The sequence below is a fragment of the Emydura macquarii genome, unplaced genomic scaffold, assembly GCF_026122565.2.
Source record: "Emydura macquarii macquarii isolate MOO-44397 ecotype Brisbane River unplaced genomic scaffold, CSIRO-AGI_Emac_v2 contig_318, whole genome shotgun sequence".
Lineage (NCBI taxonomy): Eukaryota > Metazoa > Chordata > Testudines > Chelidae > Emydura > Emydura macquarii.
Genome location: NW_027130455.1, coordinates 662,386 through 677,391, shown reverse-complemented (window position 1 = coordinate 677,391; position 15,006 = coordinate 662,386). Strand labels below are relative to the sequence as shown.

General features: G+C 41.5%; 1 protein-coding gene across 3 annotated transcripts; it reads right to left on the bottom strand.

Moving 5' to 3' along the window:
* Window positions 1–186: 186 nt before the first annotated feature.
* On the bottom strand, window positions 187–14,753 carry MSANTD4 (Myb/SANT DNA binding domain containing 4 with coiled-coils). Of its 3 annotated transcripts, XM_067567626.1 has the most exons (5): window positions 14,296–14,753; window positions 13,568–13,630; window positions 4,854–4,900; window positions 3,748–4,387; window positions 187–1,144 (listed from the first exon to the last, which is right to left on the bottom strand). In XM_067567626.1, exons 4-5 carry the CDS (start codon window positions 4,216–4,218, stop codon window positions 569–571), a joined length of 1,047 nt encoding a protein of 348 aa, XP_067423727.1. In that variant the 5' UTR covers window positions 4,219–4,387; window positions 4,854–4,900; window positions 13,568–13,630; window positions 14,296–14,753; the 3' UTR covers window positions 187–568. The 3 variants fall into 3 exon arrangements, with proteins under 3 accessions (XP_067423727.1, XP_067423735.1, XP_067423741.1); XM_067567634.1 differs by lacking the exon at window positions 13,568–13,630; XM_067567640.1 differs by lacking the exons at window positions 4,854–4,900; window positions 13,568–13,630.
* Between the last annotated feature and the right edge of the window lie 253 nt (window positions 14,754–15,006).

Sequence of the window (15,006 nt, the reverse complement as noted above, 5' to 3'; positions counted from 1 at the left end):
CTCATGTGTACTGAAATTAGCGTGCACTTCACTAATTCTCAGATAATTTCTGAACTCCTTTGAATTTTGAAAAACTGTTTATAAAGTAAAGAAAAATGAAATTAAATGTAATTATCACCCTCGAATCTAGACAGTTTGCTTTGTGTGAAAAATAAATATTGAATGTTTGGACTAGCTTCAGCACCATTCCCTCACAATATGTGCGGATTTATTTTGATGGTTCCTATACTTTTAAGAACACTTATCACAGTGGAAAGATACAGCTAAGTCTTGATCCTTAATGTGCTTGTGAGAGCAGGACAACAAACTATACAATACAATACTAGATGCAAGAGAACATAACACTTGCTCCTGTTACACTGAAAAGCAGTTTCACACACAAGTTCCATTTATGTAGGCACATTGACTAACCAACCACCATTTCTTTTTATTTTTTAAAGTTGAACATCAACATTAAATTTTGGACAGAAGAAAGTTAACCTGCTAGGATAGTTTCTGTATTAAGAAAAAACTACTTATATTTGAACAACATCAAAACACTGTATTAATGACATCATAGCCAAGAAGTTCACTGCAAGTGACCCTCTCGCTGAATGCGAAGACGTTCTTTCTCTACTTGCAAACGTTCCTTCTCAATCTGCAGCTTCTCTGATTCATATTTTAAAAACTGCAGCCTCTCTTTCTCTAATTGCAAACGTTCCTTTTCGAGTTTTAATTTTTCAGTTTCTAGATCCAGAGGCTGTAAAATGGGTTTTTCTGCCTGGGTGACGTCATTTTCCAGGGCAGGCTTTTCAGCACGCAGAGCCTCTAGCCTGAGTTTCTCCCGCTCGATCTGGAGCCGCTCCTTCTCCAGCTGAAGTCTCTCATGCTCCAGGCCTACATGCCGTAATCGCTCTTTTTCAATCTGCAGGCGCTCCTTCTCTACCTGTAGTCTTTCAGCTTCAATGTCCAGCCGTTGTTTCTCCAGCTCTAGTTTTTGTTTCTCTAGGTTTATGAGCAAATGAGAGTCCTCGTAGGCTAGCCTGGCTTGAGCAGAGCTTAGATTTCCAAACTCTTCAATGTGGGTGAAATCAGGTAGGTCACTTTCCTTTTTGGAATCTGGCAAAACCGATGACAAAATTTCCTCTTCTTCCTCAATAGGAAACTGTGGGGAGGAATGAGAAATATAATTATTTCATGTACCTTTTTATACCATATCGAGCCAGTTACACCCATGCAAGCTCAGTGAAAACAGAACAGACTTTGATCTGTTGTTTCTACTCATATCTGAAAAGTTATTCCAGAATTTTGTTTCACTTGTGCCCTGAAACAATTTGTATGTGTTAAACGCAAACCCTAAGTTACAAAGGCCTGGGTTATTTGATCAGCAAACTCACGTGGTTATGCAACATGGAAGACAATTTCTTCAGCAGATCCCTCCCACAAAGATGCCAGAAAAATCAGCTGTTTATTCTGCAAAGCTTTGTTTAAACATAGGTTGTGAATTTTTAAATTTATTTTGTAGTTAGAGGATTTAAAAGAATTTTCAGATTTACTGAATGAGAACTAGGGCTAATGAGCGTGCATTGTTTTTAGTTTTCATATAGTCCCATGACAGGCTCCTGGGACACTCGAGGAATTTCTTTTGACCTATTTAACATATTAGTTGGAATTGTAAGCTATTCAGTTATGTAATATAACATTCCCTTAATGCTGTAGAGGTTCCATCACTAAAATAGTTTGATGTTATGTTTTATTATGCCTTTTTTCTCATATGTTCCTGTGATGGAGCATCCACCTCACACAGGATTGGAAGGGATTAAGGTGGCCAGGAAGGCCTATTAACTCCACAGGCTACACTGGAGGAAGAGCCAGAGAGCAGGAATAATTGCAAGCAGGCTCAGCTGGGCAGGGATAGGCCGGGCCTATAAAGCCAGGAAGCTGGCAACAGACAAAGGCTGCTGGGAAAGGGTAGTTACTCCCTGGGAAGAGAGAGGATGGTTTGGAACTGGTACACCCAGAGTAAGGAGGGGAACCAGGAGTTGTAGAAAGCGGTCCAGGGAAGGAGCAGGGAGGGCTGGGAAAGGAAATCGCAGAACAGGAGGGTGTAAGGTCCCTGAATTGGAATCCAGAGTAGTGGGTGGGCCTGGGTTCCCCATCAGCTATTGAGGGCATGGCATGGATTGGCAGGGCAGTAAATGGAAAGACTGCCTGGATCACTGTGGGAGTGACAGAGAATTGAAAGACTATACCCCTGATGGGAGGGAAAGGTTGAGTGACCTAGCCAGAGGTCTGAGTCACAAAGAGGACACTGCGGTTCCTGGGACAAGAAAGGAGCTGCAGACCTGGAAGAGAGATCCAAGTGATGGCGTGTAATGATGAAAAGGGGCATTGACCTCAAGCTAATCCCCAGAGGGACCAGGAGGAGATGCCAGACAAGCAGTGAGTGGTGCGCTTCATGACAGTTCCCAACACTCCAAATCATGTTAAATGGGGACAAGAACAAGATTTGTTTAACTGAACCTTTAATTATTTTTATTGTCTCTTTTAGACAATCTGGCCCCAAGCCCTGGATATACAGGAACCATGGGAGTAGCAAAATTGGTGTGGTTCCACAGCCCTGGGGGGGACTCTAGAAGTTCATGTAGGGGGTATATACCCATGTGCTATGAACCATACTACATAAGGGGTCACAGTGCCTTAATGAACATGGGGTTTAGAGCTGTGGTGAGGATCAAGCCTGGGAAGGAGCAGCACTAGGAGCAGTGGATCCTGGACAAATGTGGATTTATTCTGGTGCAGGAAGAACTCAGAAGCTGTGGGGGCTAATGCAGCTGTATTGCTGTAATAGTGGTCACAAAACAGTTCCAATGCCATCACAGCGTAGGATAAAGATTCCTTCTCTGCCTGTTTAGCTCCCACACCTTTACTAGCTCCCATCCTAACTGTTCAGGCCATGCATTCTGACCATTTCTTTGTCTATAAATCAAAATTTTTCTCATTAGTACCTAATGTTAAAAATAGAATAGAATAAAAGTGCCTGGTTTTGGAACATAAGGAACAATATCTCCCCAGACCTGTATCCAACATGACCTTACAAAACCTATTCTTGGAATTCCATCTGATTACAGTCTGACAACTGCATGATCACTGCCACTCTCCTCCTCTTCCCCCCATGCTGCTGCTCCATAGATTTCATTGCTGAATGGTGAGATGCTGTCTATTAGGATTTTGACACCAGTGGTAAATCAAACAACCGTATCCTTTTCCCAATTCATCTCTCCTCTCCAGCAGAATTGTGTTATCAGAGGTGACAATAGACTGCTTTCTCGTCCTTGTCTCCCTGGGGAAATGTTGGATTGTGAAAGAGATGGGTTACGCCTCTCCCTAGTCTAATGTGTGTGAAGAGGTGTGGGTAGGATAAATACTCAGCAAACTCCTCCTTGAGTTCACATGAATACCGCATCCTATTGTTTGAAATAAATGTGAGTCCATGGGGAAAAGGAAAAACAGAGGCGTAAATACATTTTGAAGACAACTGACTACCAATATATTTAATCAAAAAAAACAAGACCTTATGTAGAATTGTAGGTTGCTGGATTTTGAATATCATTCATATAACAACAGAGATTCTTTAATTCACACAATCAGAGTGTCTTGGGAAATTATAATATAGAGGGGTATTAGCCAAAAGTGTGGAGAAAGTCCCCAAGCTGAAGTGAAAAGAATGGCCATATTGAACACAACTACAGTACACTAACTACTTACTTCAAAATTCTGGGGATCCTCCTCTTCCTCTTCCACCTTGATTTCTGTTAAAGATCCACTGGCTTCTCTGAAGTCTGTGATATTTAACCATTCAAAACTAGATTCATTTGTAAATCCCATTTTCTCATCCAAATCTTCATTGACAGAGTCATCTAAATCGGATGAAGGAAGGTGAAACGCAGCGCCTACTAGTTTGATGTTTGCATTCAGACGCTTTCTCTTCATGAGCGCTCTCCAATCAAGGTATCGTCTTTTCACTTCAGTCCCTGTTCTTTGCTCTCCTTCACCTACAGCATTCACACACTCTGCTATTTCCTCCCAAGCCTTTCGTTTCATCTCATTAATTGTTGTATTAAGCTGCTTGGAAAAAAGCACCTCTTTCCTTTTCCTAATTTCTTTAAGGAGTGTTTGAGTTTCTTGAACACTAAAATTGCTTTTTCTTTTTCTTTTTAATTGTTTCATTTTTTCCATCTTTAAATTTAATAATTATTACTGCAGCAGACTAAAGAGATAATGTGAGTATTCCGTTTATTAATACAAATAAGATTTAAAAAACAATCACAAAGTGGCACTCAGTTCTGCAGGTAGTGGGTTTTCTCATCACTTGGTCATCTTTCTATTTGCCAGGCTTGCTAAGATCCTAAGAGGAAAGAGCAAATAATATAAATCTCAAAGATATATAGTGATGTTTTCAACCAATAAAACTGACTCCTAAATCAACAGTGCTAAAGAATCTATATGCTGAACTGATCATTCTTCTATCTGATAGATTAAAATCATTTTTAAAAAAATGTTTTGAATACAAAGTAGTAATAAATAAGCTTGTCTGAATTCACATGAATTATAAATCCATTAATATATATCTGTCTCACACACACTGTTAAGGTTGAGTTGATATTTCCAATATAAAAATGTGGCTATTTTCCTTTGGCTGTTACTATTTTTCCATCTTAAATTTGTTCCAGGCTGAAAATTGACATACAAGTCTCATCTTGAATACTAAATTATTTTCCAAAAAAGTGGCAAAAATTGGTAAAGCTGTTACTTCAGAGATGTAAAATGTCTGAGTGAGAGACATTTGTCGGATAAATTTTGGAGGCACTTACTATTTCTGAGCCATTATAATCACAATAGCAGAACTGGAACGGTTCCACTGAAATGCAGAAAATAGGAAATACTATTTGACATTTAAAAAAACTTCTTGAATTAAAATTTCCTTAATACAGAAAATACATGTAAGAAGAAATCCATAAAAACTTAGATACAACCCTGTTCCTCCTACCTTTCCTCCCCTGGCTCTCTGCCACTCCCACCCCCAACAATCCATATCAGAATACTGTTAGATTAAAAACAAATCACCAAATTTGGGCAAGCATGACCTCAAGGGCAATTTCCCCCAGGGCAAACATTTACTTTAGAAATAACGATGGTAACTGTATACTGCATTTCTTACGTAAGTTCTTTTTTACTTGTATGATAACAGGATCTTTGCCTCTTAAAAACACATCTGCTTATTGTGAATTCCCATTTTACAAACATTTCCACAGCCACTAATTGTGGTTCTGCAAAACGAACCATAAGATGAGAAATAAGTAACAGGAATAGATGAACTTTCAAAGAAAACTGACACTCTTATTGACATTCTGGAAATAATTAAAGAGACAAAAGAACATTTTAAGTTTAAAGAAAATTACGTTGATGCAAACTAGATGTCTTGTAGACACCTGCAGTGTCCACGTGGAGGAGTTAGACGTGACATGCTAGTTCACACTGCAATTCACACCTCTGTAATCCAAACTGCAGGGCTGTGTAGACGTAGTTTTAGAACATGACTGATTGTAACTGGTTCACTCACAAAGATTTTCATGTCAAATGGCATTTTTCAAAGCCCTGGCACCGAGTACTTTGAAAAACTTTGAATTTAGAAACAATTCTATTTCTCTTTAATAGAAATATGTAATTCTTTTCTCTGTTAACATGTTACCATAGTTCTTCCTCCTCCCCCCATTAAGAGTTGATTAACTCTTTGTGCTTACTCTCTACCAGAAGTCAACATCCTTTGCAATAACAATGACTTCTGGTTAGGGAAGAAAAGCAGGAACAGATAAAGATGAATTTTTGATTAATGAAGGAGGAAAGAAAAAAGTCACAGAAAATGATACTGTGCAAGGAAAATGATTTGTAAATAAGAAGTGTTTCGAAGATGTACAAGCTGTAAGTGTAACATGGATTATAATGGTAAAATTAACTAATTCAGGTTATTTGATAGATGTTGATACTTAGAATAAGGAACAGAAAATATATACTTACGAAACTCCCTGAATCACAGAGTTTTAGTGACTTCTCATTAGAGCGACTAGACCCTAACATCATATATATATGTGTATATATATTTAAATATATGCAGATACGTTGTCCTATATAAGACAAAGACAATGTATCTACATATGTATTAGGAAACGGAAGACAGTTCCACAGAGAATCAGAACGGACTACTGCATAATGGTAATGTGGATTGCAGTCTTGAGGATGGGGTATACACTCTGCACTGGACTTGAAAGCTGAATCAGGCCAGGCAGGCCCAATCAGCCAATTAAGCAGTAAATAAGAGAGATTTAGATTATGTGAAGAGCCTGGATGAGAAAGAAGCTCACCTTTGGGAGCATATGGGGGCTTCTATAAAGTCAGAAGGCTGACAATTGTGTAGGGGGTCAGCAGGGAGGAACCATGTAGTCTCTCTCCCCCTAGAGTAAATGACAAGGAAGGGGGGGGGGGTAGAAACTCCTGAGACCAAGGAGGCCTGAGAGAGAGGGGTCTGACTAGGACTGGAGAAACACACTAGGAAGTAGTTCAGGAGCTAGAAAAGGAAAGGGGGTGCAGCCAAAGACCTTAACTGCTTGCTACAGAGGCCTAGATTGAAACCCCAAGTAGAGGGTGGGCCTGGGTTCTCCTGCCAACCACTGCAGAATGGTACTGCTTGGAGCAGTGAATTAGAAGACTGCTTGGGTCACTGCAGGAGTGACAAGGTCAGGGCTATGCCGCAACTCTGTGAGCAATAGGAGGGCTGCAGACAGTAGAAGAGAAGGAAGGGAATGCTGAATTGGGCAAAGTCCATTCCCAGAATCGCTGATATTTAAGCTTTTTTCCTTAGCTTTGGTATTTCATTCTCATGAGCCTATCATGAATAGATACTAGCGAGTACAGGGAAGCACTATAATATTGGGTTTTAACTGGCAGTAAATCAATTTATTTAGTACCTGCTGTTCCTTTTCCAATTCAACTTACAGTGCAACCAGCTTTCATTTTGGCTTATAGCAACTGATTTTCATGACCTATCCATCAAACACTATGTTTGGCCTGTGAAAGTTCTGTAATTTTTAAAAATGTCATAGAGCAACTTAATTATCCAGAAAAGTTACTGATTGGCTGATTAGAACTAAACAGTTCAGTCAACTTTGACATTCCATTGTATCTGTCAGCTTGTTAGAAAAATGTTAGATTCAGCTGAAATCCTGGGACCAAATACTCCTCTGTTATACTGGTGTAACTCCATTTAAATCACTAGAATTGGAAAAGTGGATTTTGATTGGTACTGGCCTTGCTTCTCTAAGCATTTGCAATAGTTTCCATTGGGCTATGTTTTTTATTACTACAATAACTTTAAGTTTATACAGTTACATCCAGACCTTGATAATTAAATTTGCATTTGAAGAAAACACTTGTTCTTCTTATGAGAACAAATTCTATTAGCTTTTTCATTGTGAATTAGAGATAGCAAATCTGACTTGATCTTTTAGGAGGAAAAAAACCTATTTCTGTGAAATTCTTACAAATAGCATAGGTTTCAAAAGAATTACATAAGAATGACCATACTGGGTCAGATCAATGATTCATCTAGGTCTGTATCCTGTTTTCTGACAGTGGATGGTGGCAGATGCTTTAGAGGCAATGAACAGAATAGGGCAATTTATTGAGTGATCCATCCCATCGTCCAGTCCCATCATCCAGCAGTCAGAGGCTTAGGTACACCCAGAGCATGGGGTTGGATCCCTGACCATCTTGCTAATAGCCATTGATGGACCTTATCCTCCATTAACTTATCTAATTCATTTTTGAACCCAGTTATACTTTTGGCCTTCACAACATCCTCTAGCAATGAGTTATACAGGTTGGCTGTGCATTGTGTGAGAAGTACTTCCTTATGTCTATTTTAAACCTGCTGTCTGTTAATTTCATTGGGTGACATCTGGTTCTTGTGTTATGTGAAGTGGTAAAATACACTTCCTTATTCACTTTCTCCACATCATTCATGATTTTATAGCCCTTTATCATATCTTCCCTTATTTGTCTCTTTTCTAAGATGAACAGACCCAGTCTTTTTAATCTGTCCTCACATGGAACCTGTTTCATAACCCTAATTGTTTTTGTTGCCCTTCTCTGTACTTTTTTCCAATTCTAATATATCTTTTTGTGATGGGATTACCAAAACTGCATGCAGTATTCAAGGTGTAGGCATACCATGGATTTATATAGTGGCATTACTGTTTTATTTTCCATCCTTTTCCTAATGGTTCCTAACATTCTGTTTAGCTTTTTTGATTGCCACTGCACATTGAGCAGATGTTTTCAGAGAACTATTCCAGATGACTCTAAACTCTCTTTCTTCAGTGGTATTAGTTAATTTAGACCCCATCATTTTGTATGCATAGTTGGGATTAAGTTTTCCAATGTGCATTACTACCAACATTGACTTTTATCTGCCATTTTGTTGCCCAGTCATCCAGTTTTATGAGATCCCTTCAGAAATCTTTGCAATCAGTTTTGGACTCAACTATTCTGAGTAATTTGCATCATCTGCAAATTTTGCCACTTTACTGTTTACTCCTTTTTTCAGATCATTTATGAATATGTTGAACAGCAGTGGTCCCAGTACAGATCCTTGTGGGATCACGCTATTTACCTCTCTCCATAGTGAAAACTGACCATTTATTCCTACCCTTTGTTTGCTATTTTTTTAACCAGTTACTGATCCGTGAGTGGACTTTCCCTCTTATCCCATGGCTGCCTACTTTGCTTAAGAGCCTCTGGTGAGGGAGACTTTTTGTCAAAAGCTTTTTGAAAGTCCAAGTACACTATATCCACTGGATCACCCTTATCCATATTTGTTGATCCCCTGAAAGAATTCTAAGGGTTGGTGAGATTCGATTTCCCTTTACAAAAGCCCATTGAGTCTTTCACAATATAGCATGTTCATCTATGTTACATGATTCTGTTCTTTATTATATTTTCCCACCAGTTTGCCTCATCCTGAAGTTAGGCTTACTAGTCTGTAATTGCCAGGATCGCCTCAGGAGCCTTTTAAAACAATCAGTATTACACTAGCTATCCTTCAGTCACCTAATACAGAGGTGATTTAAGCAATTGGTTACATACCACAGTTAGTAGTTCTGCAATTTCATATTTGAGTTCCTTCAGAACTTTTGGGTGAATATCATCTGGTCCTGCTGAATGATAACTGTTTAATTTATCAATTTGTTCCAAAACCTCTTCTACTGACACCTCAGGATGGGACAGATTCTCTGATTTGTCACATAAAAAGAATGGAAATCTTTTGCAGTGAAGACCAATGAAAAGAATAATTTTAGATTCTCTGAAATGGCCATGTCTTCCTTGGGTGCTCCTTGAGTATCTGGATCATCCAATGGCCCCATCGATTGTTTGGCAAGCTTCCTGATTCTGATGCACTTACAAAAACTAACCACAATTATTTTTTTTAAATGTTTTGCTAGCTGCTTTTCAAATTCCTTTTTGGCCAGCCTAATTATACTTTTACACTTGACTTGCCACAGTTTATGCTCCTTTCTATCTTCCTTGCTAGGATTTGACTTCCACTTTTTAAAAGGATGTGCTTTTGTCTCTAACCATCTTTTTTACTCTATTGTTTAGCCATGGTGGCTTTTTTTTTTTTTTGATCCTCTTACTTTTTTTTTTTTTTGTAGTTTGTGCTATACATTTAGTTTGAGACTCTATTATGGTGTTTTTAAAAAGTTTCCATGCAGCTTTCAGGCATTTCACTCTTTTCACTGTTCCTTTTAATTTCCATTTAACTAGCTTTTTCATTTTTGAAGTTAAATGTTACTGTGATGGGTTTCTTTGGTATTTCCCATCCTACAAAGGATGTTAAAATGTATTTATATCATGATCATTACTGAACAGTTGAGCTATAGTTGGACCAGATCCTGTGCATCACTTAAGACTAAATCAAGAGTTGCCTCTGCCCTTGTAAGTTCCAGGACTAGTCGCTCCAAGAAGCAGTCATTAAAGATGTCTAGAAATTTTCTCTCTGCATCCCATCCTGAGGTGATGTACCCAGTCAATATGGGGATAGTTGAAATACCCCCGTTATTGGGTTTTCTGTTTTTTGTAGCCTCTCTGATCTCCCTGAGCATTTCACAATTACCATCACCATCCTGGTCAGGTGGTTGGTAGGATAGTCCTAATGCTACACTTATCATTCAAGCATGGGATTTCTATCCATAGAGATTCCATGGTACAGTTTGATTCAAGATTTTTACTATATTTGACTCTATGCTTTCTTTCACATAGAGTGCCAATCCCCTACCAGCACAACCTACTGTCATTCCTATATATCTTGTACCCTGGAATTACCGTGCCCCATTAATTATCATTGTTCCACCAAGTTTCTCTGATACCTACTATATCAATATCCTCATTTAATACCAGGCAGTCAAGTTCACCCATCCTAGTATTTAGACTTCTACCACTTGTATAGAAGTGCCTATAAAATTTGTCAATATTTAATTGTCTGCCTTCATGTAATGTAACTGAGGAGGACTCTTTTTCGTTTGACTGTTTTTCTTCAGTTCCTACTTGTACTTATATTCCCTCCTCCTCACTAGGATATAGAGTATCCCCTTTAATAAATCCTCCCCTAAAGGTTGGCTCTGTCTGAACCATGTGCTCCTTTGCACCTGTCAGCTTTCCCTCAGCCCTTAGTTTAAATACTCCTCTACGATCTTTTTAATTTTTACATGCTAGCAATCTGGTTCCGTTTTGGTTTAGGTGGAGCCCATCCTTCCTGTATAGGCTCCTCCTTCTCCCAAAGGTTCCCTAGTTCCTATTAAACCTAAATCCCCCCCTCCAAACACCATTGTCTCATCCATTCATTGAGACTCTGCAGTTAGGCCGGTCTAGCTGGCCCTGCAGGTTGAACTGGAAACACTTTGGAAAATGCTACCATGAACGTCCTGGACTTTAATCTCTCTCATCTAGCGGCCTAAATATGGCCTTCAAGACCTCTCTCCTACTTTCCCTTTATCTTTGGTACATACATACATATACCACAACCACCTGCTCATCCGCAGCCCTGCACATACATCTACCTAGATGTTTTGAGAGTTCCGCAATGGCAGACAATTCACCATGTGGTTTTCCTGGTCATCAGAAACACAACTATCATTATTTCTAATAATGGAATCCCCCATTATTGTTACCTGTCTCTTCCTAATAACAGGGGTCTGATTCCCCAGAAGGCTATCTGCATTGATGATACCATGACATCATCTGGAAGAATGGTCCCAACTATAGGACTGTTTCTCTCCACTCCAATTTGATGTTCTCCTTCCCTGAGGCTTTCATCCTCCTCAACAGCACAAAAGCTGTCACAACTTCTGCTGGGACTGCTCTACTGTGTCCTGAAAAGTCTTGTTCGCTGTCTTCCTTATCTCCTCCAGTTCAGCCACTCTGGTTCAAGAACCCATACTCAGTCTCTGAGGGACATGAGTTGCTTGCAGTGAATACACATATATACTAACTGTCCACAAGGCAGGTAATCATACATGCTGCATTCAGTGCAATAAACTGGATAGCGCCCACTCTGCTGCTGGATTTTTGCCTGCATTATTTTTATTCTTGCAGAGGGTATTTGTTTGTTCTTTCAGAGGGTTAGGGAGGGGGTTTATCAACCTATGTTTAGAGAATGTTTGTTCATTGTATCTGGCTCTCATGTTCCCGCTCTAAATTCCCTCACAAAACTCCTGCATTTGCTAGCTCCTCTGGTTGCTTAGGAGGTGGTCTTTTAAACCCCTGTTCTCCCTGTGTTAACGCTGTCTCCTTGTCAAAGGATCCTATAAGGATTAGGGAGGAAAGAAAGGCAGGTTAGAGTCTCATTAGGAAGTTCTTATCCTTGCCTATCAGACCACTAGGCTCAGCACAAAGCCCCCTAAACAGACCACCCTATAAACCATGTAAGAATTATGATATTCCAGACTTGCAATTTATTAAGGGCTAGATCCTGCAAACTGCTGAGCACTCTGTCCCTGATCTAGCAAAGCAACTAAACACGAGTAGTCTTACTGAAGTAAAAACAATTACTGTGTCTGAAGTTAAGCTTGTACTAAGTGCTTTGCTAGAACAAGGATAGATGGTACATAAAGATGCAGCCAGGCTGTTTGCTCCCTAACTGCCCAATTCCTACTATTCCTTTCCTAAACAGAGTTGTCCTTTTATAAAGGCTTTTTTTTTCCCCCCAGCATGCCTTTCTGGGGTTAGCCCTTTATATTTTGCAGAGCCAAATAGCTACAAGCCTAAAGAAGTCATTTCAAAATTAGCAGCTGCAGGTGCATCTCCCTCTCTTCTAACTGGTAATCATATGCTATCTTTTCCCCTAGTTTTGCATTTCCTATTGCTAAGGAGATGGTATATTTTCACAAGACCTATTTTCTTTATTAATATCTTATTCTAATATTTAATTTACAGAGCGTGTCTGAAGGATTTGACTGATCTAACTTTTAATTAATTCCATTGTGGGATTATTTATCCCCTTATTATATAATATCGCTCTGGATTTAGTGCATTAACCATAGTAGCTTGAGAGTACAATAGTGTTCACAAAGTTCTGGTTTATTGTGTCGCTTGTTGCGCTACAGAAAAGCACTTTATTGAGCACACAAAACAAAGTATCTGCATATAAGTATTTGAGACAAAAAAAAAATGGTGGTACACCAGAAAATGTGCATTGTCTATCTGAACGTAGAGCAAATATAACCACAATATTTCAAAATATATTTTACAAAAGTTGCTGACGTGTAAGAATTTTGCTTTGATGGAAAAAGTGGGTTGGCTGTATGTGGCAGAATGTGCATATGAGTGGAAGTAACTGTAAATGAGTTCAACAATCCTCAAAGGTCATCAGTGGTTCTGAAGGAAAACTCTAAAGTCAGGCAATGACACTTGCTGAGTGTACCAATTTGGGAAAAAGGGCAGTCCATTCAAAAAAGAGAGTTGCTAGGAGACTAGAGAAATGATTTGTGATGGTTGAAGTAGACAAATGTGACAAGACTGATATAACACAAGAGTGCATGAAAAGAATATACACAGAAGAAATTCAAAGTATTTCACAAGAGAAAGATCTGTATTTTGTGTTTATGTACTTACATGATGCCTCGCACCATATTACGAGTGCCCTACGGGAGGGCTACAACTCTCATACTTATGCAGCAGTGCCAATCTCAAGCATTCAAATATGAGTTATGCCCCCCAATATTATGGGTTGGCTTAAAAATCAGATTTATAAAAAAAAGCATTTGGAGTTCAGGATTGGTTTTTTTTTTTTTTTTTTTTTTGCCTTCTAGCTTTTGAAGTGTTAGGGTTTATGATTTTCAATCTCTACACCTCTGAGGAGTAGAAACTGAATTTATTAAAAGCTGAAATTCTGGAGTATTAACATGAAGCTAGGACTCTAAGAAAAAAATATCAAATAATCTAAGCCTCATGATAAAAGCATGGGAGATGGCAATACCTTTGGAACAAACTGTTGTAGGGTATCAGCTAGAGGTCCTGCACAGGGAGGAGGACAGCCAAGCTGAAAGAGACATTGTGGATATAGGTAGCAGAAAGGCAGTCCCTGCTCCAAGGAGATATATTTTGGCCTGAGGCACCACCGAAGGGAGAGGACAATCACCCTTCGGCAGGAAGAAAAAGCCAGGGGTGAAAGCAAAGCAGTAATACTGAGAGGAGCTGAAGACACAGTCAAGGGGCCTTCCAACCAGCTAGTGTCCCTGAGCAGGAATATGGCCCACAGCTACTTTTTCACCGGCCCAGTCTGCCTCCATGGGGCCCCGGGGCCAAGCCTACTTTAAATGAGCCAAGCGACGGGGATACCTCCAGTTGGCCAGAGCGGAGCCCACAGTCCCTGGGCCCGGACTCAGACCAGCAGGGGCCTGTTTCCCACCCCGAAGCAGGCCCGTGGGGCTGAGCGAACGTGGGATGAAGGGTGCCAAGGGGGAGGAGCCGACGTGGGGATGATGCACCCCTCTCAGCCCCCCGGGAGGAGCTGGGATCATGGAGGGTGGGAGCTGCCCCCCCTCTCGCGCCCCGGGGGGCTGGGCTGGGCTTTGCGGGGCTCGGCCAGGAAGAGACAAAGGGTGTTCGAGCCCCTGCGCCCCCGGGGCAGAAGAACTAGCGCGGGTCAGGCGGCCCCGCCCCGCCCCTCTGCGGAGTCCCCAGGGAGCAGCGCACACTACTCACCGCCACCCCTGCCTGGCCTTTGTCACGTGACGTGCAACGGCACGGCGTCAGCGGCGCGTAACCCTGCCCTGTCCCCGCCTCCTTTTCATGTTCCTCGCCGCCCGCTCCGCGCGGCGCTGCGCGAGGCCGGGCGAGTCTGTCGTCACGCGCGGCCGGCCGGATTCCGGCGCGCAGGGCGCCCGCCTGCGTGACCCACCCACCGACCCGGAAGCGGAAGTGCAAGGAGGGCGGACGGTGGAGGGTTCGGTTATGGCGGCGCTGCTGCTGTAGAGCCGGTAACGGCAACCACCTTTTCCTCCTCTTCTCCCCGCCCGCTCGCCGCTCCCGTTCCTGGCCCAGGCCCAGGCCCTGCTGCCATGCTCCCTGTCAGGCAACTGGCGGGACGTCAGCCTCGGGGCCTGGAGACTCCGCGCCGCCCGGACCCGCAGCATGAAGTCGGCCCGGGACGGGGAGGGGAGAGGAGGGGAGTCGTGGCCGATGACTCCGTGTCCAGGCCTGGGGAGCGGGGTGACAGACCAGGCTCGGGTTTGGCCCATCGGCCCCTCCTTGGATGGTGGGCGAGGCTGGCTGTGCAAGCTCAGGGGGTCGGGTCCGGCTAGGCAGCGCCTCTGAAAGCTCTGCGCTATATACGTGAGAGGGCTCAGGCTTCAGTTTGAGCCCCAAACCCCCTGCTGTCCACACACAGATCTGTCTGACTTGGGTCAGCAGGGA

Bases quoted from the DNA above. Each gene is read 5' to 3' on its own strand.
- MSANTD4 (XM_067567626.1), bottom strand. From the start codon at position 4,218: ATGGAAAAAATGAAACAATTAAAAAGAAAAAGAAAAAGCAATTTTAGT. The intron at 1,145-3,747 runs GTAAGTAGTTAG...TCCTCCCCACAG, and splicing joins AGGATCCCCAGAATTTTGAA to TTTCCTATTGAGGAAGAAGA.